The following is a 25256-nucleotide window of genomic DNA, read 5'->3' as shown; positions in this document are numbered from 1 at the left end:
GGCTGGGGGGGAAGATAAAAGAAAGGATCACAGAAGAGAGAGTACACACAGAATCACTCCTCATCCCACTTCTGAGTACACATTGATTTCATGCCGCAGTTTACTGACCCTTCTCCCCTTTCCCTCCCCATGTGCCAACATAACTCTTTGTGGGTCTGTGTTGTAAATTGGATCATTGGTAGGGTAAAAAGGCAGCTCTTCAGGGATGTGCTTGCTCTCCAGCCATGACAAGTTGTGACCAGTAAGACAGCAGAGGTAAATGCAGTTCATCTTGGCTGTTACATGTCAGCCTTGGCTTTTGCACTGAAGTGATTGAACTTGCCTTTTTCATCAGCCATTCCAACAGCCCAGGTTTGCACGGGAAATGTGTGCTACAGCTATTTATGTTTATGTGTACTTTGCTATGTAAATTATATTTAGCTCATTTCATTACAGAGGTAAAAATTACATTCTGTGCATGTGTGTGTAGAAAAACTGTATATTTTAAAGACTTAACCTCTTCAGCTCTCTGCAAGGGAATTCTTGAGTTACAGGTTAAATGGAGTCCCAGCAGGTGTTTGCATCTCTCTCTGGCTCTCACAGTTACACACATCTTGCTCTTTCACCGCCACACTCACATGTTGGATAGCATGGAAGAGAGAAACAGATGCAGTTCCTTTCAGAAAGCTGCGGAGAAAGTTTGTAATGTGCCTTCAAAACATCCTATAAATGAGAAATGTGTTGCTAGACCAGGTGCTGGGTGGTGTGGGAAGTTACTGTGAAATTTAGTCGAGACACCTTCTCAGATGAAGTCTGTTTGACAGTGGTAGCATGTGTCCAGGGAATCATGACTCTTCTGTTCCTTCTGGCTGTGCGTCATCCCTGTGGATTTGGAGATCTTTATGGCTGTCTGTCTTGACCTCCATACTGTTGCACTTCCGTGAGTCAAGCTGCAGCTCTAACCAGGAACCTCTGAGCAAAACGTTTTATCATGGAACATGAAGAAAAGTTTCTTGCATTTGATTATCTAGCCATAATGTAGTAATGATAATGATGGAATGGAAGGCAATGTGAATAATGGGATTATAGTTATTTGGATGGTGAATCGGAGGAGTTTTATTACCTTCTTTTCTTCTTTTATAACTTTCAATGTGCCCATTTTAAAAGTGTAATCAAAACAATATGTTTTCTTGGTTTATACGTTAGTCACTTCCTAGCATTGAGATATGCAGATGTTTTTTCATGAAGGGAAGACTTAATACTGTTTGTGAAAGACGTGCCTGAACGGGTCTTTCTATTTTTGAATTGGCGTACCAAGAACCAAACGGATAAAAAGCAGTGTTGTATTAACCTTTAGTAATATTCAGTTATTGAAATTTGCTATATTTGTTTATATTTTTATTAGGTTACCTAACTTTCATCCTTTCATCTTTTTCTCCTATTTTAACAGTCATTTGTGGATTAGGAGGCTTTTAGTTTTGTATCTAATTGGGACAGAGCGGGACAAATTTCAAGCTCTCCATGAACCAGCTGCTATGAAATCACACAGAAGTATGTGGAGCAACACTAACTTAGATTTCCTGAAAATTTGCCCCAGATGTTATGCACAGTTACATGTTAGTGTCTAAATTGTTTGTTGCTTTTTTTTTTTTTCCTTGAGGTTTGCAAAGTTTCTCTGTGGTATTGCATTTCTGGATATGTACTGCTTCTGATCTGTACAGCTGAGCAGCCTTGGGAGAAGCAGGCAGTGGCTGGCTGGGGTAAAGCTCTACAAACCTGGGTAGGGTCCACACAATTTCTCCTTTAATTCCCATCAGGTTAGTAACCAAAGCTGTATGAACAAATTTTTTTTCTTTTGGCATTGGAAATGAAAGCAAGAAAATTCTGGTTTGAGTTAGACACAACATTCTTTTCAATCTGATACAGACAATTTCATGTCTCATTCCGTGTATGTTAAAGCTTAAAAAAAAAATCATACATATGTGGTTTTAAGGCACTGAAATGTTTCACCGATCTGTTTGAAATCCTAATATATCCCTTCATCCCAAACACTGTGACCAAAACTATTAGCCAAATTCAAACCCCTAACTTAGAAACGTAAGAAACTGAGGACCACATCCTGCCTGTGTTACGTGTCTGCTAGTAGAGAGAAATGGTAGGGGGAGCATGTTAGCTCTCTGCACCAGGAGTTCTGGGCACTACTGTAGCACTTGCAGGCTAAGCTGGGCTAGTGTCTAATGAGCCAGCTGGTATACCACAACCTTGAGGGACCCTTTTAGGGTTTCACCTAAATCGTACATAGGTAACTGATGCTTCACTCTAGCTTTTGGATGGAAAAGTGCTCCTTTACCAAGAGGCAGCCACATGTCCCCTGCCTCCCTGAAACTGTATATTCCTACCCTGAAGAATTCAGACCAATGCTAGTGGCTAGTACCTGTAAATACCACACACTGACTGCTGCCCTCATCTCTGAGCTTGCCATTTGCAAGGAAAGACCTATTTTCCCCTTAACTTTGGAATGATTTATATATTATGTAGGCTTAATCTCCATGGCACTTTCTTCCTCTAATTCAACCTTCAAGGATTTATGTAACCGACATTATTACAGACTAATTAAAGCTAACAGTCTTCAAATGGTCACACATACTTCTTTATACTTCCTTTGCTTGTGGCGATGTGGCAGACGGTGTTCAAGCATCCAGAATAACTGTGCTTGCTTCCTGTTATATAAGATGACTCCTTAAAATAGACTACTAAGGTTTTTTTGTATTGCTGTGCTTTTTTTTTTCCCTCCCTGTAACAAGCTTCACAATGTCACAGCACTGTCCTCATCTAAGCCAGTGTGACTGCCCTTCTGCTTCTGCTGTAATCTTATTTAATCTTTGTGGAAAAGAACATGAAAAGATTTGGTTTTGTCATTCCACTTTTTCCTGTGACATCAGATAGAGAAGAGGAGATGACATGGTTACATGCCCTGTGTTTATACTCCTTTAATTATCAGATGTGTTGCTCTTTAAGTTCTTACGATAGTGAGTTTATCTGCAACAATGGCAGCTAGCCTCTCTATGCTTGTGAGCTATTTTTACTCCCAGACAGGTGTTCCAGGGCTGATGCAATTCAATCATGCTTGAAAAAATTCTGCACCTCGCTTGGTAAATAATGATAATGTAATCATGTCTTGCCCTCCTAACACACACTGTGCTAACCTGAGTTTGGCTGGCCACCCTATCAGCCAGCTTTCCTGAGAGCCTCCTAATGGTTGTGTCGACAAGCTCCATTCATGAGCTGCTTATCTTCTTTTCTACCATTAGGACTTTCTGTAATTCCTTCAAGAGAATGAGTATTTTCTGCTTCTGCTTCCTTCAGCAGTAATACAGGGCATACATCGTGGTGTGAGATGAGCTCCGCGGAGAGGAATCCCTTTAATAACCCAGAAAATGCCCGTTCCTGAAATTAGTCCAGCCCCTTAAGGTCCCATTAGTTTCAATAGGAGCTAAAGGCATGCAGCACACATCACAGGAGGTGCTTAGATCTTTGAAAACCAAACTTGCACAGCAAATTTATCATACGTTCAGAAACAAGTAATCTAAGATTGGTCTCAGTGAGCTTCAGAGCATGATCTTATCTCCTGAGATTCATTGAAACTGCCCCTAACATTATTGATTTGCATTTAATGTGATCAGAGTGTGTCTCCATGCAGTGTTAGAGATGTGAAATATAACCATGAAAAAAAGGCCCTGCAGATCTGCTGTTTCTCCTGGTACGAAATGCTGTCTAATTGTGTCATATAGTCTGTGGGTCTTCTTTCCGTATCTTCATTTTCAGAGCTAGTTATTTAAAACAGAAAATAAATCCAAAGGGGGGTATAGATGCACTCTAGCCTGGGGAACAGAATGACAAATTAAGGTCTAACTTAGTGCAGTGGGCAGGAGCTGATAATAGAGTCAGGGCTGTAACATCACCCTGGACTGGGCATCAGCATGTTAGTGATAAGCTGTGCGCATTTCATCTGTCTGCTGTGTTTCCAATATTATTTGATTAAATGAATCGATGGGGCAGTAACCAGACAAAGCAAAAAACAAGTAACACAACATGTATGTAAAATAGCTACAAGAGCACACAACAAAACGAAAGAAAAAAGTCAGTGACATTAGTGACTGAAGGAGAGAGTTCTGTGGGACAGTAGCTTTGTCTGGCGTAGTGTTGTGCTGTCCTAGCTCAGGTGTGAAGCAGCACGATGATGTTTGCCTAAGCTAATGAAGCCCCAAATTGACTCTCTGTCCTGTGCTCCACAGCTCTTCTGTTCTTTGGTTTGTCCATGTAGGACTGGTGTGGGTTGATCTTGTACACATGCCTGTATCGCATGTGTGTGTTCACATGTATATAAAGTAGTCATTTTTATTGTGAGGCATATTTCTTCTTGACAAAATAATTGTATCAGTACAGCTGCTCTTGTGTAATTGCAATTTTGTCATTAGGTGGTACTTTTCATTATATTCTCCTGTTCCCCTTGCTGTTTGGGAATAAACTGTACCAGAATAAATATCTTCACACTAAGGTTATTTGCTATAACCATACTGCTGAAATTACAGTGGGATAACTTATATTTAGACAGGGACAAAAAGTATGTATTTATATGGCATAAGTTAAGACTTGTGTCTCTGTTTCAGCTTTACAGTGCTTTTGCACTGTAGACACAGTATATACTTATTGCTTTCCCAACAAGACCACCATATCAGGGAAAAGAATTTATATTTAAATTTAGAAACTTCATGAAATATTTCTTGTGGTGTTTTATCAGCCACTTTAAGGTAAAGTACTTCCCCCTGCCCGCTGTATTTGTAGCCTTCTGAGTTGTAACATTCATTCTTGAATGACTGCTTGAGTGAGGCTACTTCAGTGACACCCACAGTTTATGGTGATGTGCAAGTGGAAAAACCAGAAATTTTACTAAAAATAACCTCAGTTCTGAGACCATGGGAGGCCATGCAGCTGTGTGCAAACCTGTGCAGAGGAGTCCCCTGGCTGCTCTATCAGCCTCACTCTTATTAAAGTTTGATGGGTCCTGTTAAAGCTGAAGGGCTGTTTTTAAAGTCTGCAGCTCAGTGAGAGGGTGCAGGGTGGGGTTTTTTTGGTTATGAGAAAGGAAAGTGCTACAATATGCTTGTATCTGCAAGTAGCCTTTTAGAGTGGGCTGAGAGAAAGGAAAGTGCTACGATATGCTTGTATCTGCAAGTAGCCTTTTAGAGTGGGCTGATTGCAATCTATGTTTGCTGGATATTAAGACACAGAAGAATCAGGGTGGGAGGATGAAGGGAGTGTCTGCTGGAGGCTTCTCAAGATTGTACTGCACAGTTTTGTTTTGAGCCCAGGAGGCCTGAACAAATAAAGCTAGGCTGCCTAAATAAGTCACAAATGGATCAATACCTCACAGATAGGATGAAGTTTTCATTTTGATCTGAAACTTCAACAGGAGAAAGTTTTACTCTGAAGGAGCTGGAGTGTCCTTTAACAGAAGGAGGTGGTCCCAAACGTGTCCGATCAGCCAGGCATCTTCATTTTAACTATGCTATCCACTCAATAACATTTCCACTCTCTTGTTTAAATGAGATAAAAGCATTTCAAGTGAGAGCAGTGTCTTGTGACATTGGAAACTAAATTCCAAGTTTTATTTTCTGGCTAGCCATTGTGTTAGGGGGATTTATGGTTATTTAAAATGACCAATATACTGCAATGTGTCAAGGTGACCAAATTTTCAGAATGTAAAACAAGGGCTTCTCTCTGCAAACACAGGGTGAGGAAGCATTTAGACTGCTTGTGCCTTGCTGCAGCACTGTGTGTGCCTTGCTGCAGGCAGCTGTAGTAAGGCAAAAGGAACAAATTCATCTCTCTGTCATCTTCTGGTCTGGAAAGCAAAGTATACTCAATTTTTTCTGTATGCAGGATGTACTTTTCCAAACAACCAATAACCCAGACTGCAGGGCATGAATGTACACAAATAATTTTCTCAAAAAATTGTGAAAAGCTACACTGCTATAATTCTAATATCAGCTGATGGGTTTTGGGATCCTTTCCCAAGGCCAAACTGATTCCTTGTAGTATTCTGGGCACTATATACTCTAGGCCTTCTTCCATAAAGCCCTTATTCTGAAAAAATATCCCAAAAAGATGAACCAGCATTGTTGAGAAGGAACCACAATGAAAGAAATTTGACTAGGAAGCTCTATCCATGGAAATATGAGGTAACCTGAGCTTAGAAGATGAACAATTCTCGAAGAAGATTGCATCCATCTGCCTCTTGTAAGTAAGAAGAAAGAGAATGCTTCAGATTCAAAGGTCAATAATAAATTGTGCAAAATTAGATTGATTTTTTTTGAGGTAGCTGTATAAAACCATTTAAGATATTTGAATCATAACCTCTTGGTGATGGGTTTCTCAAGAATATATTGCAATGTCATCCAACCTGTAACAGGATGCATAATAAGTCTTTGATCAGTAAACAACAACATGCAAGTCCATGAAAAGTTGGGTGCAACAAAACTATAAGCCTCTGTGTGGTATGGAAGCACAGTCAATGAGAAGGTGACTTTCGCTTGGATACCATCCACTGTCTGTAGGAACTGCTGTGATGCATAAGCTTATTTGCTGACCTCATCCAGTATTTCTCTAATCTGAGGTAGTCCATGCTGTTCCTGGTATGACTAAGGTTTTGCTTTGAAAGTGTTGCAGTAGTGCACAAAGACATCTGTGAAATTTGGGGTTGTGTCTCATGCTGTTGCACAGCACTTGACAACAGTGTCAAGTTAAGCTACAGTATTTGATCAAGGGCCTTTAATGGGGTGCCCAGCCAATGTCCAGCTGTGTACTCATTAACAGAAGAAGCCACAGCATGTGACTGATTTTCAGAAATTCAGCTTAAGTGTTTTTGTCTTTGACATTACAGAGATACTGTTTTCTGCACCTTTATAGATGATTCTCTCTCTCTCTGCTTCTCCTGCCTGTGCATTTTCATCTTCAGTTTCAGGAGCTGACTTCTACAAAATGCATCATTGTACTCTCTTCATTGCAGAGGGCTTGATTTAACAGCACTGAATTCCACGCTTCTGTTGGTGTATTCCTTTCAAAGCAGTAGAGATTTACCATTTGAAACTGGAGTATCACACTGCCGAGCTTGTCCCAGGTGCTGTCTTTCTCCAGATCATCTTCTGTCCTCTGTCTGGTATAAAAGATATATAGTAAGAAATATAATTTTTGTCTTATTCTTTGGGTGCTATGTGACAGGGGCCAAATTGCAGCTGTTTGTTACAGAGAAGAGAGATGGTAGCATCTGGCTGCAGGCTGTCCAGCATCTTACTTCCTATGTTCATAAGCTTTTCTGTATAGCAAATGGGAGAGCAGGATAAAATGTATTGTAGAACCATGTTAGGTGTACTTTGGCAACTTTAGGAATTTATGAGTTAGGTATGCAGAGAAAGAAGTACACGGAATGTTTTCCAAGTCCAACAGAAAACTGTATATAAGATTCCTAACTTGATGTTCTGGTTTCCTGACTATGGGATATTTATTATGAAGGAGGTAGATTAACTAATTTTCCAGACCTTCTTGTCAAAGAAAGAACTTCACAGAGAAATGATTCTGCTCTGGTGAAGGCAGTGCAGCGGCCTGATCTCTTGTGTCAGGGAGCTGCATTACTAAGCAAGAGGTCTCTTGGAAGAGTAATTTTTTTTCTGTTTTTTCAAGTTTTCTCTGTTGGTAGAGGTAATTTTTAGTCTACTGTTTGCTTTGATGATGAGGACCAGGATTTTTAGGAGAATATGCTTTGTATCAAGATGCTGTAACATAGGGGATATGCTTTTTGATAGGATTGAACCAAGCAGTAGGTGCTGTGGATCAGGAACATCCCTTATAAATTCTGCTTGTTGGTGCCTGTGGCACACATCTGTACAGTTCACGTCTTTCTGGCAATGTTTTACTACTTTGTGTGGTGTAACTAATTTCATGTTGGTTTTTATTTCACTTTACTGGAAATAGAAAAACAGGAACAGAAGGTTTGTTTAAAAATAACAGTAATTGCCAACAGTAATAGTGTTTTAGAGTTTAATAATTTTTTGTAATAATTTATTCTGCAGCATGATTAAAGTAGGTTAAATATTAAGGTCAGCTCCCAAAGGAGGTGGGGTCTGAGCTAGCAGAATGCTGAACATTCCTGCAAGAGGCTGGGCACATAGGACTTCCCCTGCAAATGGTAGGATATGAGGACATTTAGTGTTGTCCAGAATTGCTTCCTGAGTCTTCAGTAGCTACAAATAGGAGGTCTTATAACAAAATATTGAAGGTGACTTCAGTGAAATTTTTCTCAAATTTTTTTCCCAGCAAGAAATGTGGTTTTAATTCAAATTAAATTACTTCGTCAGCTTCTGCTGATTTAGCTTACGTCCTCTCAGAAAGCAAACAAGAACCAAGGAATTTTTTTAATATGTTCTGGTTACACTCTTGCAAAAAGTAGTTATCAGATTTTTCAGTTTGAAATTGTAGTTTGACATTTACTTCAATTATACTTACATCAATATTCTAAAAATGAAAACTTTAATTTTGGATTGAATAAATTGCTGAGACTGCTGAGTAATTTTGTTGAACTCTTCAAAGAGATGTTATTTTGAAAGAAAAAATAAAGCATAATATTTTATTGCTTTCAGAATTGTAGTAACATTACTTTAATAGCATCCTTGGATCACAGAAGATGGAAGGGACCTCAGGATATTTCTAATTCAACTGCCTGCTCAAAGCAGCTCTGAGGTCAGACAGGTTGCCCAGGACTTTGTCCATTTGGGTGTTATACTGCCCAGGGACAAAGACTCCACAACTTTGCTTGGCTGTTCTCAGGGTGAAAAAAGTTGGGGTTTTTTCATACCCTGTCCAAGCTTCTGTTCTTTCAACATATGCCCATCAGCTCTTGTTCTCCTTCCATGCCCTGGTTTGAAGAGCCTGACTGTCATCTTGGTACCCTCCCTGCAGGTACTGGAGGGATACTGTTAGGCACCTCCAAAACCACTGTTAACTATTCGTGTGAATCTGCTGAGGCAATCTATATTAAATTACTATTTGCCACCATTCACACATTTCTTTGTGCTTCAGCATATCTCCATGAATGTGGGATCATAAAATGTCTTTCTTTTGTTTTGTCTGTTTTGCTTATAAACTGTTGGGGCTGGACTTATTTTACCATGTGTGCAGTGTGTTACGAGGAGGACCTCAGTCTTGGACCTTAGCATGTAATACATAGTAATGGTGATAGTCTCCAGCAGTTGAAAACAACTTGTCTCAAAGAATTATCACTGTCTCATGGTGGTGACTTAAACAAGTACAAGACAAGACTAACAGGAACTCTTAGAGGAAATATTTTTTACTACAAGAGGAGATGGCTTGACAGAGCTGGGCTTAAGTGCATTGAATTTCAGTGCATCTGTGTTGTCAGAATAGTTTACCATTTTTATGCTGGTGTTATTTTAAATGTGCTTGCCTCCAAAATATTGATAAGGCAAAAAACCCTTTAAAGCTTACCTGCCTTTTGGCCTTTTTATGTATCTGCTGAATTGTTCTGCCAACCGGAAAGTTAAACAATGACAAAATGGACTGTGAATCTGTGCTGGCTGCCTTTCCTCCTGGTGTTGTGAGAGGTTTTTGCTGAATGGGACAGAGCTGAAGCAAAATAGCTTTCCACACAGTGTGTGGTCAGGCTTTGGCATGCAAGGTAATAGAATAACTGTAATCATATAAGCTCCATAAAACTTACAGTTAAAGAAATTGCTTTTTAAGCAATGTGATTTTAAGGACTGTTATTAAATGGCCAGCAGTTTGTGGGCCTCTCATTGCAAAGCTTCAGTTAGTCATGTTTTTGAGTTGAAACTGTTGTTACCTCTTGCTATGTGGAGAGTGAGCTAGGGGCTGGCTAACCAGGAATTTTGTCCCATGGTTTGAAGTTTGCTAGGTTGTCTCAGACAATGGGGAAAATCTGTTTGCCAGCCATGCCTGATGGTACTTTCAGGAGAAGACAGTGTAACTGTACATCTGTGCCCCTAATATTTTCCACCTAATGCTTGAAGACTGACAGATTTGCTTATTTTTCTTGTTTTACACAGTAACAGTACAAATATAAAACAGTGCACATCTGCTTGCTTATTACGTAATGGCAATGCTGGCATCTTATGATCTAAATTTTTAGTATATACAGGCGATACTTCTCAACACCTAAAGCTTGAGGTGGATGGAGCTTGTTTCTGACCTTTCCTTGAAATATAGTAGTGCTTTTGCCCTCTCCTCTGTGCAACTGAAATCAAGGCTACTCTGGTCTGTGGTTGTCAGTCTTCTGCCTATTGCAGTTTTCCCGTCGGACTTGAAGATGCATTGCCGAGTAACCATGGCAGTAATTGGTAAGTGCTTACATTTGAATTAATTTGAGTTACAGTAAGTGTAGCTGGTTTTCTTCACATATTAAACTACTGCTAAACATCTGATTTTATTTTGTCCAAGTATAATGGTTCAGCTTGCTTCATGCATTGGGCATGCAGTGACAGATATCTAACTCATCCTCAGAGCTTTCTAAGAATGGGATAATGCTGTGAGCACTGTCAGACTACTGTTCTGAATAAAAGCATTTTTCAGAGAGAAAAATAAACTAGATTAATAATACAAACAACCTCTACCCACTTGTTAAAAAAATTGACTGGTGATTTGTCTTCTATGTTCAAATGCTGAACGTGGAAAGAAAGGAAAGAAAGCAGAAATTATCTTTCTTTAGCTAAATGTATCGAGCTACTGAGTCAAGATGTAGATTTCTTGATCGGTACTGTTGATGGACAAAGGTATGATTTCTTGTAGAAATTCCAGATGTGATAGCTCATTTGATTTGTTTGGTTTTTTTGGGCCAATGTTACTTCTATGCATGAGAGCTAATTAATGGTCCTGTTGCCAAAGACAGAAGGACTTCTGTCACTGAATCAGGTTTTTTTAGGAACTTTTAGGTTAGGTAAAAAGATCTTTACTGAAATACAGTGATACTTGGTGAAGAGAATCTTGTGGATCAAACGGTAATGATGTGAGAAATGGTTTGTTTTGTATCTTGTCATATCCTTCTCTAAAACTGGTAGTTTCACCCAAATAACAGCTATGTAGAATATGAGTCCTCTGTCTGCAATATGTACTTATGTAGGACTTTGAGATTCTCATTAAACTATTGGTATTCAAGCATATTCATCATCTTCATTTTGGTGCAACCTAGGAGCAGCTCAGTTGCCAGTGAATTTATACAAATTTGAACTTGATATAAAAGCAGGTTTGTGATGTTAATTTCACTGAGATTGCCTGTGTGGAACAAGCCTCAGATTTTACAAGACCTGTCCTGAGTAAAGTTTGAAGCCTTATTTTGACTCTACTAGAATTAAATATGTTAAAAATAATGAGTTTCTGGACAGTTACAATACAGTTCCAGGGGATAGCACAGCCACTGAGGCACTGTGGCCAAAATATCTGAATTAACCACCCAAGAAGTGAAAGATTGCAGCCTGGGAGAGCTTTATTGTTGCTATGAAATTGAATGCATGCATAAAAATAAAGAGAACAATAAGGGGCAAGTGTTTACTGGGCATTAGAGAAATGTTTATTATACCTTCTATGGCATAAGCAGAAAGCTCAAATTATCTCCAGATTTTAAAGGCATTGTAAAATAATTAAACACAAATACTAAGAATCTTACTGGAACTACAAATCCGGGAAATGTTTCTCTGAGGATTCTTATTTCATTCTTTACATGTCTTACCAGGCTCCAATACCACAGGTCTTGGTTTGGCCACACAGAGAATTAATGTGGAGTAAAGTTGCCCTGATTCCCATTAGTAGCTTGTAAATCCTCTTGGAAGGCAGGGAATGTGGTCTGAGAAGGGACGTGGCAAGCCAACTGCAAGATTTGTCACTCTGTCTTTTTGCTTTCAGTCTGTATGAGAAAAAGCCCTCGGAGGTCATTCTCACTCTGCCACGGAGCACGCTTTTTGGGTGGTAACCCCGGTTTGCAGCAGATGGTGGAGAGGCAACCTGGCCCCTTGCAGCTGAGCATGGCTGTTAGCCTGTTGGTTAAACATCCTGTTATAAAGCATCTTTGCTTTCTTTGCTTTAGAAGATGCAAAGAAAGGCATGGCACAAAGGAAGCCATGGCTCCCAGGCAGATCATTGCGCTCCAAATAGAAAGATGAGATTTTGCATGAAACCACATTTAGTACCAGGTGCCTCAGATTTCAAGGTCATGGAGGTGCCTGCCATAGTAATTCAGGCATATTAGCCATGTCAAATAAGTATGATTTAGAGTACTCTTTGGCCCAAGCCAGTTCAGGAGGTTAAAGCAGTAGCAGCCAAGCCAAAATAAATGTGAGGAAAGAAGCAAGGGAGGGAAAGGAAGTATGCAGACAAGACAGTGGCAGGTATGGGACCTCCCCTTTTGGTAGTAGTACTCAGGTCGACTTGGCTCTGTGTCACCTCAGTAAGCCTGCATCACCTATACAGGTGATTGGGAGAAACAGAATCACTTTTGGTGATGATTCAGAGAAGCTAAGTTAGACTCCTATAATTAGAAAGTGTGAACATCTTGTTTAGCACCCTGTGTCCAGTCTCTATAGGCAGCATATAACCAACATAATTCAGTAACTAAAGATCCTGGAGAAGAAGCAGCTGTTGAGTGTGACCCTGTGTAACTGAAAATCAAGACTGGCTTTTCTCACAGAAAAAAAAGCCTGCATGGCTGCAATTCCGCTGTATCCCATTGGTTTTTTTTTTTCATATAGCCACACGAGGACCTATATGATATGATGACTCATTTAATATAAACATATTTACCCAAAAGAGAAAATTCACCACAAAGCTGTATTTGCAAACATTTGAGTAGAAATAATCAAAACAAATGGCAGGCTTCCAGTATATTTTTGTTTGACATTCCATCAGTTAACTAAAATACTATGCAGGCTGCATTTTACTTAGTAGATGACAGTAAAGATTATCTGTGTTTTCTCTGGGAAGAATTATGGCTGGGGTTTAAAAAAAAAAAAAAAATCATGGGTAGGGCTTTTGTTTTGAGGGTGAGGCTGGGTAATGGTCTTTCACTTTTCGGTGCCCAACCTGAGACCTAGGATATGAGTGTTTCATGCTGGGTAATCAGCACTGTTGGTCACAAATGTATATATATTTCATAACTAGTGATATATTTGCACAGATATGCTTAGAGAGTTTGTTCAGGAGACTGATTTCCAAACTAAAATTCCAACTGTTTTTTGAATCCGACACCGAGATACAGCAGGCAAGGCAGTTATGGATAAGTAAAGATAGTGTCTTAATTACTAGGGAAGATCCTTAATCTTCTTTGGCCTTGTCAAACCAGCACATCCTCTGGTAAGCCATCCCTTGCACATATAAAGTTCATACCTTACTCCTTGAACAGTGCAGCCAGCAGAGTATTTGTCTTATAAAAAGAAATTTATGCCTCCAAATAAAGAAGAAAACCAGATTTTTAGTTTTAATGAAAATTGCAAAAGGTTTGCTAGTACATGACTGTTTACCCTCCACAGCTTGGGTGCTATTTTCTCTCTGGAAACATGATAAGAAAGTGAGCATATTTTCAATTTTTATTTTGACACTGAAACAGATATGCCTGCTCACTGGCCTCTAAGATCTGGAATTCTGTTTCCAAGGGTGATAAGTACTGGATGCCTCATAGTGTAATATGAAACTCCAGTAATGAATAATTACACAGAGATATGCACCTAAGGAAATTTCTTCAGATGTCAGGGTTGAAGGGGCATGTCAGGTACTGAAGCATAAGAGTCAGTGTTACTTATCAATGATGATCTTTGATGACACAAGTGTGAATAATATTTTATGTATTAACATAATGTCTAATTTCCTTCTGAATTTAATGAATCTGCTGGCCTTACTGACCTCTATTTTGACAGTGAGTCCTAAAGTTTTAATTTTGCCTTGGATGATGTGTTGGTGAAAAATAATTTATCAAGCTGAATAGGTGTCCCTTGAATTTTATTAGCAGTGTCTGTTTTCTTACTTAAGTGAGTGGAAGCAAATACGTCATGAGTTGGCATAGCCATGCTCACTAAAGTTCATGATCTTATATGAATTTGTGCCAAATGAGGTCCCAGCCCACTCTGTTCGAGCTGGAGGCATATGAGCATTATGTATTGCAGGGAGGATTTATTTGTTGTTCTTTTCTTTAAGTGTTGTATCACACCATTGGTGGTTTGGGTTTTTTTCTCCCCTGACTATTAGCAACAAGTGGATGTATGTATTTGTTATCATATTCTGAAGTTGCTTTTTGTGAGCGGCCAAAGTTAATTTAGAAACCATGAATTTTCAAACTGTTTCACAGTTTGTTCCATATGTTATACTTTAACCATTACCCAGAGGCTTCTCTAAGCAAGGTATTTACAGAGCTTTCCATGATGCCTTTTATTTTGTCTAAAGAGTTTCATCCACTTCATTCTTGTATTGCTTATAAGGAGTATGAATAACTTTCTTAGCAGGGATCTTGGCATCACCCCTAGCAGTGCCTTTTTTCTGTGTTAAAAATGGATTATTTAATCCATTTCTGTTCGTTCATCTCTCTAGACAAGTTTCCAAAGAGACTTTGCCCCCTCGAGTCTCAGAATTGCCTTTAAGCTGGTTTACTTCCCTTTCCTCAGTGAATCCCGCAGAGGATTTTCAGCTTTCAGAAAGTTCATATCACTCATGAATTGGCTTCCAGTGTAGGGGAGTTAGCTCTACAACGAATGTGTTTGAAAATCCCAGCCAGCCCATGGAGTTTGAAGGGAAAAAATGTATCGCCATTTCCGCATAGGCAGGAGGTAGAAAGCCTTCCAACTGCCCAAAGGTATATCTTATTAAACTTATATTTTAAAAAACAAAATGTCCTTTCAGAGAGTGTCCTTTCAGAGAATGTCCTTTCAAGAAATGAGCTCCATCTTTGCTATGAATCAGGGGGACATTCAAAGCAGTTCCCCTTTCCTGCCAGCAATCCATCAGTTTTATTGGGATTGAACTTTAATCAGCTTTCTAACGCCCCTCCTGCCATCTAAAATCTTGATCTTGTGATTATTTCCTCTGCCACATATCTTGAAAACTTTCAAGAAGTCTCCAGCTGCTTGTTTACTGCTCCCCAGTTTAGGAACTCTCAGGAAAAAATAATCCAAATTAACTAAAGGTATGAATCCAAAATGTATTAGGTAAACTGGATTAAATCTTCATTATTTTGGAAGATAATACAGTAAATTGACATTAAAGTTAGTTCTGTTAGAAAGAGTGTGTCTACACAGCAGTCTAATACAGTTTAAATTACGCACTTCAAACATTTAATTTGGATCAAGTTCCTCAAGTGCCTCGTGGACACAATCCCTACCACAGCCATACTACACACAGCAGGGAAATGGTTTGCGTTGCACTGGAGCCCACTGCACACCCCTGAGTAGTTCATAGCTGATATCACTTGGTTCATGTGGGGTGAAATTTAACTTGAAGTATGATCAGCTTATTGTCAGTACATAAAGCCATGCTGTCATCGCCATTACCGTTACTGCAGTAGCATGCATAGTCTCAAGAGGATATTAGAGTCCTATTATACTAGATATTAAATGAAAATGAATTAGCTGACTCCTGTACAAAGAGCAGAGTCTAAACAGCTGCTGGCTGGGCTGGACAGGCCATGAGCCGCGGTGACATCAGGTGTCCCAAGGTCCTGCCTGCTGCTTTGTCTGAGAAGTCTGGTGGTCCAGAGAGTCTTTATGGGAAAGCCAGGCCTCTGTCTTGCCTTGAAAAGTAAAATGTGAGAATTTCTAACCTCCTGTGCTAGATCACAGACCCAAATCAGCATCAGGTGGCATGACCAACTGTCTTCAGAGCAATACTAGCCACCTAAGCTGAATGATTTTACTCACGCAAATGTGCTCACATGAAAGTGACAGTGTACACGTGTGTCATATTGCAGCCTATGTCTGGTTAAAAGATCCTTCTCTTCCAAGTTAAATGCTCTGGGAATTACCTGAGGCTTATTGCCCTTTTGATTCGCTTCAAAATTCAGTCAAGTCTGATAGGCTTTGTAAATGTTTTTCTAGCCTGCCATGCATTGATTTTTCTCTCCTTGGGGAAAAACAGAAAACCCCATGAAGTTGTGAGAAATAGTTCATTGCTTTTTCATATATTTTGCTAGTTGCAGGCCAAAAATATGAAGGAAAATGCAGGTTCTTCCATTTGAATGCAATCTCAAATGTTATGACTGTCAAACTAGAATATGGTTTCAAGGTTTTGAAAAGGCCAGGTACCTCTAACAATGTTTTTTCTTTAAGAAAATGCCAGCTATGGGCTTGGTTGGGTCAAAAAGTATTTTGTATTACACTATCAGCTTTGTAAAAGGAACAGCAAATGCTGGAGAAGCATTTTGTGGCAAGAAGGGGTAATGACTCTGTCAGTCAACTTACAAAATAGCTTTTAGGAAATGTATTTTCACCTGAGGCTGGTTAATGAGACCAGATGTATGACTACAGTTGGTGGAGCCACTGCCTATATTTAAGACTGGACTACTCAGCTTGACCATAGGAGTAAATTTTTTGGTGTGTTTGGCCAATGTTTGTGTTTTCATTTGTTGCACATAGTATAAGATTTTGCTTAAAATAATTATATAGTTAAGCTAATACATACAGAAAATTGTGATTCAGCATGGACAACTTCATAAAAGCATTAGTGGTGGACAGTGTGGAAGCTGAAATCATTGAGTCCTCTCAAACCATTGAAATGTTGCTAAGAAAAGGAAAAATTGGTGCTTTTTGCTTTGGTTTTGACCAATGTATTTTAATTGTTTTCTATGAAACAGAAAGGAGGCTTTTAAAAGAGAGGGCCAGGTATGAGCTGCAGCCTTTAGGCCAGAGGGAAGGGGAAGGACAAGCATAAGGACATGGTACAGAAACTTCTCAGTTGTAATTCTGTGCAGGTCAATTAAAATCTCCTTGTATTTTTCTTTTATAAAAAACTAATCTATCTGGAAGTGCTTTGCACTTGCCATAGGCTAAAAGAATACATATTGGTGGGCACACAGTGTGCACACAACCAGGTAATGTACGGCACCTTCATGCCCAGCAGTAATTTGTTCGTGTGTCTGAGACATCCGATACAAACACAAGGTACCTGCATACTGAAATGAGTCTCTGTGCATGTATATATATATATACACGTACACACATGTGTGTGTGTGTGCAATCTTTTTTCTCTGACTCCTTGAGATAAAATAATGTAACTACTTTTGTAAGTTCAGTGATGGATAATATATACTGATACCAGTGTAGTGGAGCTAAAGCTTCTTAAAACTTAGGAGGATTTAGAATGATTGGTCTTGACTGTCACACTTCAGCAAAGTAAGGAGAGCTACTGTCAGCACAGACTACTTTTATATCTATTTTAAATCACAATTTGTCTGTCAAAGCAAACAACCTGAAAGTAGCCTCATGAATTCTTATATCTATCTCTCCTTTGAGATGGTGCTCCAGTTGACCCGCTCCGCTTAAAGCACTCATTTTACAAAAGGAAAACCATGGGACAGCTTGATTGCTATTAACATTATCCCTGAGCAGCTCAGAATGCACGAGTGTTGGAACTAAACAGCTGCAACAAAGGCTGCATGTTGAATTGTCTCAAAATAAAACATTTTGCAAAACAAAAGTGCTGGATGTTTCTCTTCCAGAAAAGCTTAGGGTTTTTAATCAAGGCCTATACAAACTTTACCATTATTATCTAAGAATACCATACTATTAAAACCAGCCTCCGCTGTTTTCCCTGCTTAGTGATTAATGCAGCTGTAGTTGGTATGATTGTCTCCATCTCATTGCAAACAGCAATATTTTCGTTGGTCACCATTTGTTCAGTTTTTAGACCAGTGTATGTTTTAAGAAGTGATAAAAATTTCAAACAGCCAGTGCAAGGCTTCTTACACTTCAGCAAAATTCACCTGAGCGTTTAATACTAATTAACTTAACAGTGGCTGCTTACATCCAAACACTGCACAAAGTATTCATTTTCTAATCAGAAGCTTATTAATGAGACACAATTCTGTGTGAACCATTTGGTGACTGAACTTAATTTTAGACCAGAAATTGCCATATAGCTCATTGATTTAATTAGAGGTTTTGGAGCTTTCTTGCCAGCTGAATTGTTTCAACAGATGAGGTAGTGACAGAGGCCTGATTGTGACTCTACTTAATGCAGACTGTGTAAATTTGGAGCAACTTTGTGAAGTTGCTACTATTAAACTAGTACTAATGAGTGAAGAACAAGAATTACAGAACCTTTGGGATCCATGAGGTCAAAACTGAGATTCTACATAAATAGTAAGCTGATAAATACCTTTATTCTTGTCTGCTTGTGTTGATGAGTTTGGGGTTATTTTAGCTTACTCTTGTCATTTTTCTCACAGAGCTGCTCAGAAATTGAACCTTTCTTCCAAAAAGAAGAAGCACAGACCTTCTGCGTCATCTGTTCCTGAATCTCCTCTCTTCTCCACCAGCTTCAGCAGTATTCTTCAGACTTCCCCACCCCCTGCACCACCATGTTTGCTGAGGGCAGTCAGCAAAGTGAAAGACACCCCTGGTTTGGGCAAGGTAGGTCTTGCGAGTATCACTGAAACACTTGTTTTCTTTGGGAGAAGATTTTATGCTCACACAAAACATTGAGGGAATTGGAAGACCATGTCCTTTCTTGGTTGTCTTTACTGTAATTAGTCCCTCAACACACGTACAAAGGCCTGACAACGTAAGTTATGTAGTGCAGGTGAACTTCTAATGGAGTTGACTTGAACACAGCCAGATCTAATAGTGCACCAGTAATACATTTCAAGACCCAGCTACACTAAATGCACCTGCATTGGGACCACAGTGCTGCTAAGCAGTGATAACGTCCATTCTGCTAGGGTTTCTGGAGGAGCTGGTCTCTGTGGCTGTGTTTAAACTGTGTAGAAGTTGTTTGCTGTGGCATATTCTGAGTTCCCTTTGCTGTCCAGATTGATGTCTTGGCTGGACACACTGTAATTTGCTTCTGGCTCATGTTCCCTGGCTTTCTTCCAGTAGAGTCAGGACAAGGCTGGGCCATGTACCTGAACAAAGCCTATGCTGATAATGATGAATTGCTCCTTTTTCCTTCTGTCATGTTATTTCCTCCCATTCTCCATAATCATAACCTCTTAAAATGCTCTTTAGGTGCATACTTATAATGGAAAATGGTTGAGACGACGGAGGAGGTGGCTATATAGTTTGCTCTTGCTTTGTTGTTTCTCTGAGTGGTCCTTCCTTTTTCCCTGTCACAAATGGAGAGCCTGGTGTATTACATCTGGGAATGCATGCATGCAGTTGCTGAGGACAGCAGTTTGTTTTAATGAAGGTAGTTTCTTCTGCAAGCATCTGAGTGTGTGGCTTTTCCATGTTCAGTGAATACTAAGCAGTGACAATGAATTTGGTGAAAATCTTTGTGTTTAGAAGAGAAATTGTAATGTATGATCTAGGAGTGCTGAGCATAGGATGGGCTTCAGAATTTTCATTGCTGATTTTGGATGCTCACTTTTGTATATTGTGCTGTTCCAGGGTGGTGGTTTTTTTTTTGTTTGTTTGTTTTTTGTTTGGTTGGGTTTTTTTTTTGAAGAATAACGGTATTACTTTCATGGATCATTTAATGCCTGTTTGAAAAAGGGATTCCCTCCACATAGGGATCCCTTTGTTTCCTCTGGCCTGGTAGGTGGGAAGAAATGTACAAATCTGTCATGATCTTATAAAAGTGAGTAGTGATTTATACTCTGACTTTAGCAGGAGGAGGAGTAAACTTGAACCTGTTCATTGTTGTAAGAAGCTGCAGTGGAAAATATTTACAATAGAAGCCATCCTCTCAGGATTCTTGCTTTTCTGTACTTGGGACAGGTTATATCTGAATAAAAATTAAAATTCTACTGAGTAATAATGGAGGATGTGTTCCTGAAACCAAGGGACTAAGTTCCCGTGTTGAACTGTGTGTGAGCACTTTTCCTGACTGCTGGTTTTCACCCTTCACAGGCTGCCCAGAGAGGTTGTGGAGTCTCCTTCTCTGGAGACGTTAAAAACCCGCCTGGACGTGTTCCCGTGCGATCTACTCTAGGTGGTCCTGCTCTGGCAGGGGGGTTGGGCTAGGTGATCTTTTGAGGTCCCTTCCAACCCCTAACATTCTGTGATTCTGTGATTCCCCAGTAAAGGGTCTACACACAGACACAAACATAGCTCTGTCAAAACACTGCAAGCTTGATCTGAACCTGCCTTGCTCCTCTAATCATTGGTTTTCAGTGGACAGGGATGGTGAAACTGTTTTGCAATTTGCCCAAACAGACCTATGATTTGCTTCTTCATCAACACCATGTACTGGAACAGGCTCAAGGCTTTCCAGCTGTGCGAGTAAACATGAAATTTTGCAGTCCAGCTGATGAAGGAGACTATTTCTTTTCACTTTACCTTACCATCCTGTAGCTGTCAGAGTATATGAGAAATAGCTAAGAGGTTTAAGAAAGTGTTTTAACATGTGTTTCTTCAAAGTAGTAAACCAAATTGGTTAATTCATAAAGTCAAAATAGAGAAAATTCTTTTTTTCTGCATTTCCATTAGCAAAAATATGTCTAACCTGCAGCTTCTGGAATTCAGTTTCATTTTTCACCTCTTTGGTTTCTTCTAGGAGTCACTGCATAATTATGACCTGAAGCTCGTATATTTTCATCAAAGTTTTCCATCAGTTTACCTCTGTAGCACAATTTTCATTTTAATATGTCAGAAATAGGTATGAGGCATAATAAGTAAATAACTACAGGTTAACAATTGTAATTTATCTGTCAGACTGGGAAAACTTCAGATGAGGTAATGGAGTTTCCAGCTTGTTTGTTTTTAATTTTTATTGTTATTTATGCATGTTCTGTTCAGTTTGGTTGGCACGTTTTGATAGGAGTATGCTAAAACCTAAGTTTTCTCAGCATTTTCTCTCGTATAGCGTTTTCTGTAAGGGTGTAAATTTATAAAATTTGGACCCACGTGGAGGAAGTGGGTTTGGGGAAGCTAAACGTTGTTTTCAGCCACTTATGGTTTTTTCTGGTTTGCCTTTAAATAACATTTTACCAGCAATCCCAGTGTGACAAAACTCTGTTTCACTTTGGGTTTGAGCAAGATGGGCAATTTCTAACATGCCAATTTGTTACTGGAAAGTCTGGTTTGCCAAAACTGAAAGGCTGACTGTTGCCAAGGATTCTGGATTTCTGAGAGTCCTGGGGACAACTGTGCACAGACTGCTCCAGGATGGGCTTCCTGGAAGGCAGGCTCTTTGCTACAGGACTGAGAGCCCTGGCATAGACGCTGGGTGTTGCTGGCTTGGTGTCAGCTTGAGAGCTGTCAGTTTGCCAGGGTAGGTGAGTATCTCAGATGCTGCAGGATAGGAAGTGAGGTGCTTCAAAGCTTAGACTTTGAGGTTACATTTTATTTCACAGTTTTCTAAAATGAACTTGCCACCAAATAGTTGCCATTTTATATGTTCTTTTCTACTAGAAATTTCAAATTTGCTACTTCTCATTGCAAAATTGATGACAAGTTTATTTTAAATTGTAGAGTTTCTCGGATGTCATGTGCAGGCATATAATTTTTGTGAGTTAAACTAGGAAGGTGTCCCTGTCAGCAATATATTTAAAAGTTATTTAGCAGCTCAGTATGGATACAAGTGAAGAGTCTAAACTGACAAAGAAAAGAGAACTAGAAAGTATATATTCAGGTTGTGTGCTTCACACCTTTTCTTACAAAAGGCCTCACAAATCAAACTGTACCAGCCTGGAATTTGAAAGGGGTGTTATTTGAAAGCTAAAGTTCAGCTTCACAGAAGGAGGAAGATGATATTAATAATGAAATGTTGGGACAGCTTAATCACCATTTTACTTCAATGTTAGATACACTATTGAGCCTAGCAGTGTCAAAGGGAAATAAAATAGCAAAGGATCAGATTCTTTGTGGTACTCGCTTCTAAAAAAACTCTCTCTGAAGCAAAATAAAATGTTTGTGACCATGTTGCAAATATCTTAACAGCGGTGCTTATATGAGTCATAACACACACACGTGCTTTGGGTTTGCATTTGCTGGCAGAGGGAGCTGATCCTGGGTGGTAGTGTGGTATCCCCACAGTTGTTTCTGGAGAGCAGAGACTTTGGTCTGAGTGACAGTCTTGCTCCATAAACTGCCACAGCTTGACCATCACTTCTCTCTCTGCTGTCTTTGAGCCATCGTATTCTGAGACTGGCAGATTGCTTTCGCTGGGTTTACGCGGAGAGAGAGTCACTGTCCTGGATGACTGTATCTGCAGTTTCCCCAAGTCCCATCATTTTCTGGAACATGCTTTGTAAGTCTGTTTTGTCCTTTCTGACAATGAGCCAAGAAACAGAGCAAAAAGGCTTTCCATGCAGAAATAATTAACTATTCCATGCCTGCACTCAGATTAACTACTTCAAGGGCATTCTAGTAGATTTGCTTAGATTTGCTCCCTAATCTTCTCTCCTTCTTCCCCCTGCCCCTCGCCTCCCATTTTCTGTCAAACAAAACCAAAACTAAACCAGTACTTTTGATGAAAATCTGAAATGTTCTTTCTGCGAAAGACGTTGTTTTGCTGAATCCCGCATTACACATGACGAACAGCTTGAATGAAAACTTTTCTGCCAGACTTAATAAATAGGTTGGTTTTGGGTGACACAGAGTTTAGGATGAACGTATGTGGTCTCTGTGCTTTCTTTCATTTATTATTTTTCTGTGTGTAGTCTTATAAAACTCTGTCACTGAGAGGTATTTGTTATGTTTGGGCAGAGATTAGTTTACTTTTCCTTATATATTATTTTTTGGTGTGAATTGCTGTTTGTTGGTACTTGCTAATCTCAAAATAAAATATCAACATTTGTGCATTAAAATCATCCCTATACAAAAGTATACAGGGAGAAACAAGTAATCATTGAACCTTCTTTGTGTAGTCATTTCAAACTCTTAGCAAAACAGACTCTGATTCGTGATGCTGTGTTTACTTTTTATTTTCTGTAGCACCAGGACTCCTGTTTGCAGAGCCTAGCCCCATTTTGCTAAATTATGTATAAACTAATATAACCCACCCACCACTGTTTCTGTACCCAGAGGACTGGGATCTCAGTGTAGGCAGGAAGACTAAACAGACAGAGACAGGAAGCAAAAAGAAACAATGAGCTACTATCTATCATCTTGATAGCGGTGTCCTCAACCCATCAGCAGCCTAATATTAGATACCCCTTGTCAAGGTTTGGTAGGTGTTGTAGAAGAGGAGGTTATTAAAATCTTTGAAGAGACAATAATAAATTACATTGTAGATGCTTCTGAGGAGCCCTTTCCAAGTGTGTAGGGCAGGGTAAGAAGCAGGGCAAAGAGGAGTTTCTGAGACTCTAGTAAGTGAGTGAGAGATGCAGGAGCTGGTCTCCTGGCAGGAGCTGAGCATGGAGCGTGGCTGGGAAGGGCTGTGAATTGGACCCGAGCCATGGCTAAATGTCAGGAATGCCTGCAAAATGCTGGTAGGAGATTGCTGGTGTGATAGACACTCCTCAGTCATACACTTTTGTCCTAAGGATCTGTGTCACATACTAAAGAACATTCAGTTAAAAATATTTTTTTCAGTGCCTGTCTGTAAGAATTTACCTTCCATTAAAGCACAATATTTGATTGAAATAAGACTAAAATCTACTATTCACTTTACATTAGTTTGCAGCTTACCTTTTCCTCACATTTCTTTGCATAAAACTCTATCTGGAAGCATCAGAAATATTTTGTCTGACCTGAAAGTGCCTCCACCAAAATAGTGGAGGATTTTCAGAGGCACTCAGACAGTCATTCCTTTGACTTTTTGTTAATGTCAATGGGAGCTGGTACCCACTTCCCAAAGCCCCACTGAAGGTTCCTACAATAAAGGCTAGCTGGTGAGTATATTGTCCAGTGAAGGACAATACGATCGTGTGGGGAGATGTGATACTCCTTGCCTCTTTGGAGGTAGGAGGTCCACAAAGGCAGAATACCACTGATGATTAATGGGTGGAGTCTTATGTCGCTGGTCTAAAAAAGGCAGTGCTAGTATCATTGTTAAAAATCAAAAGATGGTCTTATGTCATACCATCCCATTTTGTATATTAATCATATAACATGCTACTACCCTTTTGATCCAAGTGGCTAGTTCAAGATGCAGTGTTTTGCACATTTTTTTCAGATAGGGAAAGATATCATGAAGGGAATGGATCTGGTATTGTTAGTGCAATTCAGTTCCTTGTCAAGGAAATACAAATTCTTGAATGCCTACAGAGAGAAGCAACAAAAGGCAGTTTTCCTTCTTGCTTCACTAGGTCCTTTCAGCTAGGACTTCAATGTCTCATACCTTCCTTGGTTTAAGGGCATTTCTTTGTCCTACAGTACCAATGTTTGTTCAAGTTTTTCTTCTCGCAGTTGTTCTTTCTGTCCCTGCTTCTCCACTTGTGCTGTTTCTTGTTTACATATAAATAAGTATACCAAAAGTAACAGTGACAGAAGCCCTACTGCCCAAACAGTTCAGGTTTCTGAGTAGATTCAGAACTGTCTTCTGGGGAGGACAGAAGCATATGCTAATGCTTTGGGTTTGCAAACTGCTAGTATTTCAGCTGTCTACAGCCTTAACATAGTTTATCGGACCTTTCACTAAGTAGGGCAACAACTATTGCGCTGGCCTTGACATGCTTTAATCCAAGCTATTAGAGCACAATATGTGTGTTACTGAGTAAGTATTCTATTTGCTATAGCCTGTATGAATCATGTTTTGAATAGTTTTTGCCAAAAGATGTTTTCAATAGCTGTGTCAAATTTTATATCAGTGCAGTGGAAAGTAAAGAGACATTCTTAGACTTACGTGATTTCCAAAGTTGATTTGAAGAGAACAAAATTGATGCACAACTTGATTAAGCCCAAAAGATATAACAAACCTCATTTTCTACTATCAGGTTTTGCATTTTGACTAGCTGATTGGTGGATGTGAGAATTTTTTTGGCAACATTATGGTAGATATTAAGCAGGTGTTTATGAAAACCTGTGTTAAGGTCAGCAAAAAAAACAAGCATAATTTGCAAAATATGTTCTGTATTTCACTTCACTGCCATCCACCTTGAAGGTTTTTCAGAGAGA

The 25256-nt window shown here is 39.4% G+C and overlaps 1 protein-coding gene across 1 annotated transcript in view; it reads left to right on the top strand.

Moving 5' to 3' along the window:
* The window catches only part of KIF26B (kinesin family member 26B), a 302324-nt gene that overhangs the window by 177406 nt on the left and 99662 nt on the right, over window positions 1-25256 (top strand). Inside the window, exon 5 of the mRNA XM_086460935.1 lies at window positions 18485-18668. Coding sequence (XP_086317061.1) covers window positions 18485-18668 — 184 coding nt within the window. The remainder of the gene's footprint in view (window positions 1-18484; window positions 18669-25256) is intronic.

The sequence above is a fragment of the Leptosomus discolor genome, chromosome 2 (genome assembly GCF_034619465.1).
Source record: "Leptosomus discolor isolate bLepDis1 chromosome 2, bLepDis1.hap2, whole genome shotgun sequence".
Lineage (NCBI taxonomy): Eukaryota > Metazoa > Chordata > Aves > Leptosomiformes > Leptosomidae > Leptosomus > Leptosomus discolor.
The sequence above is the reverse complement of the archived record's forward strand: the minus strand, read 5'-3'. Positions and strand labels throughout refer to the sequence as shown.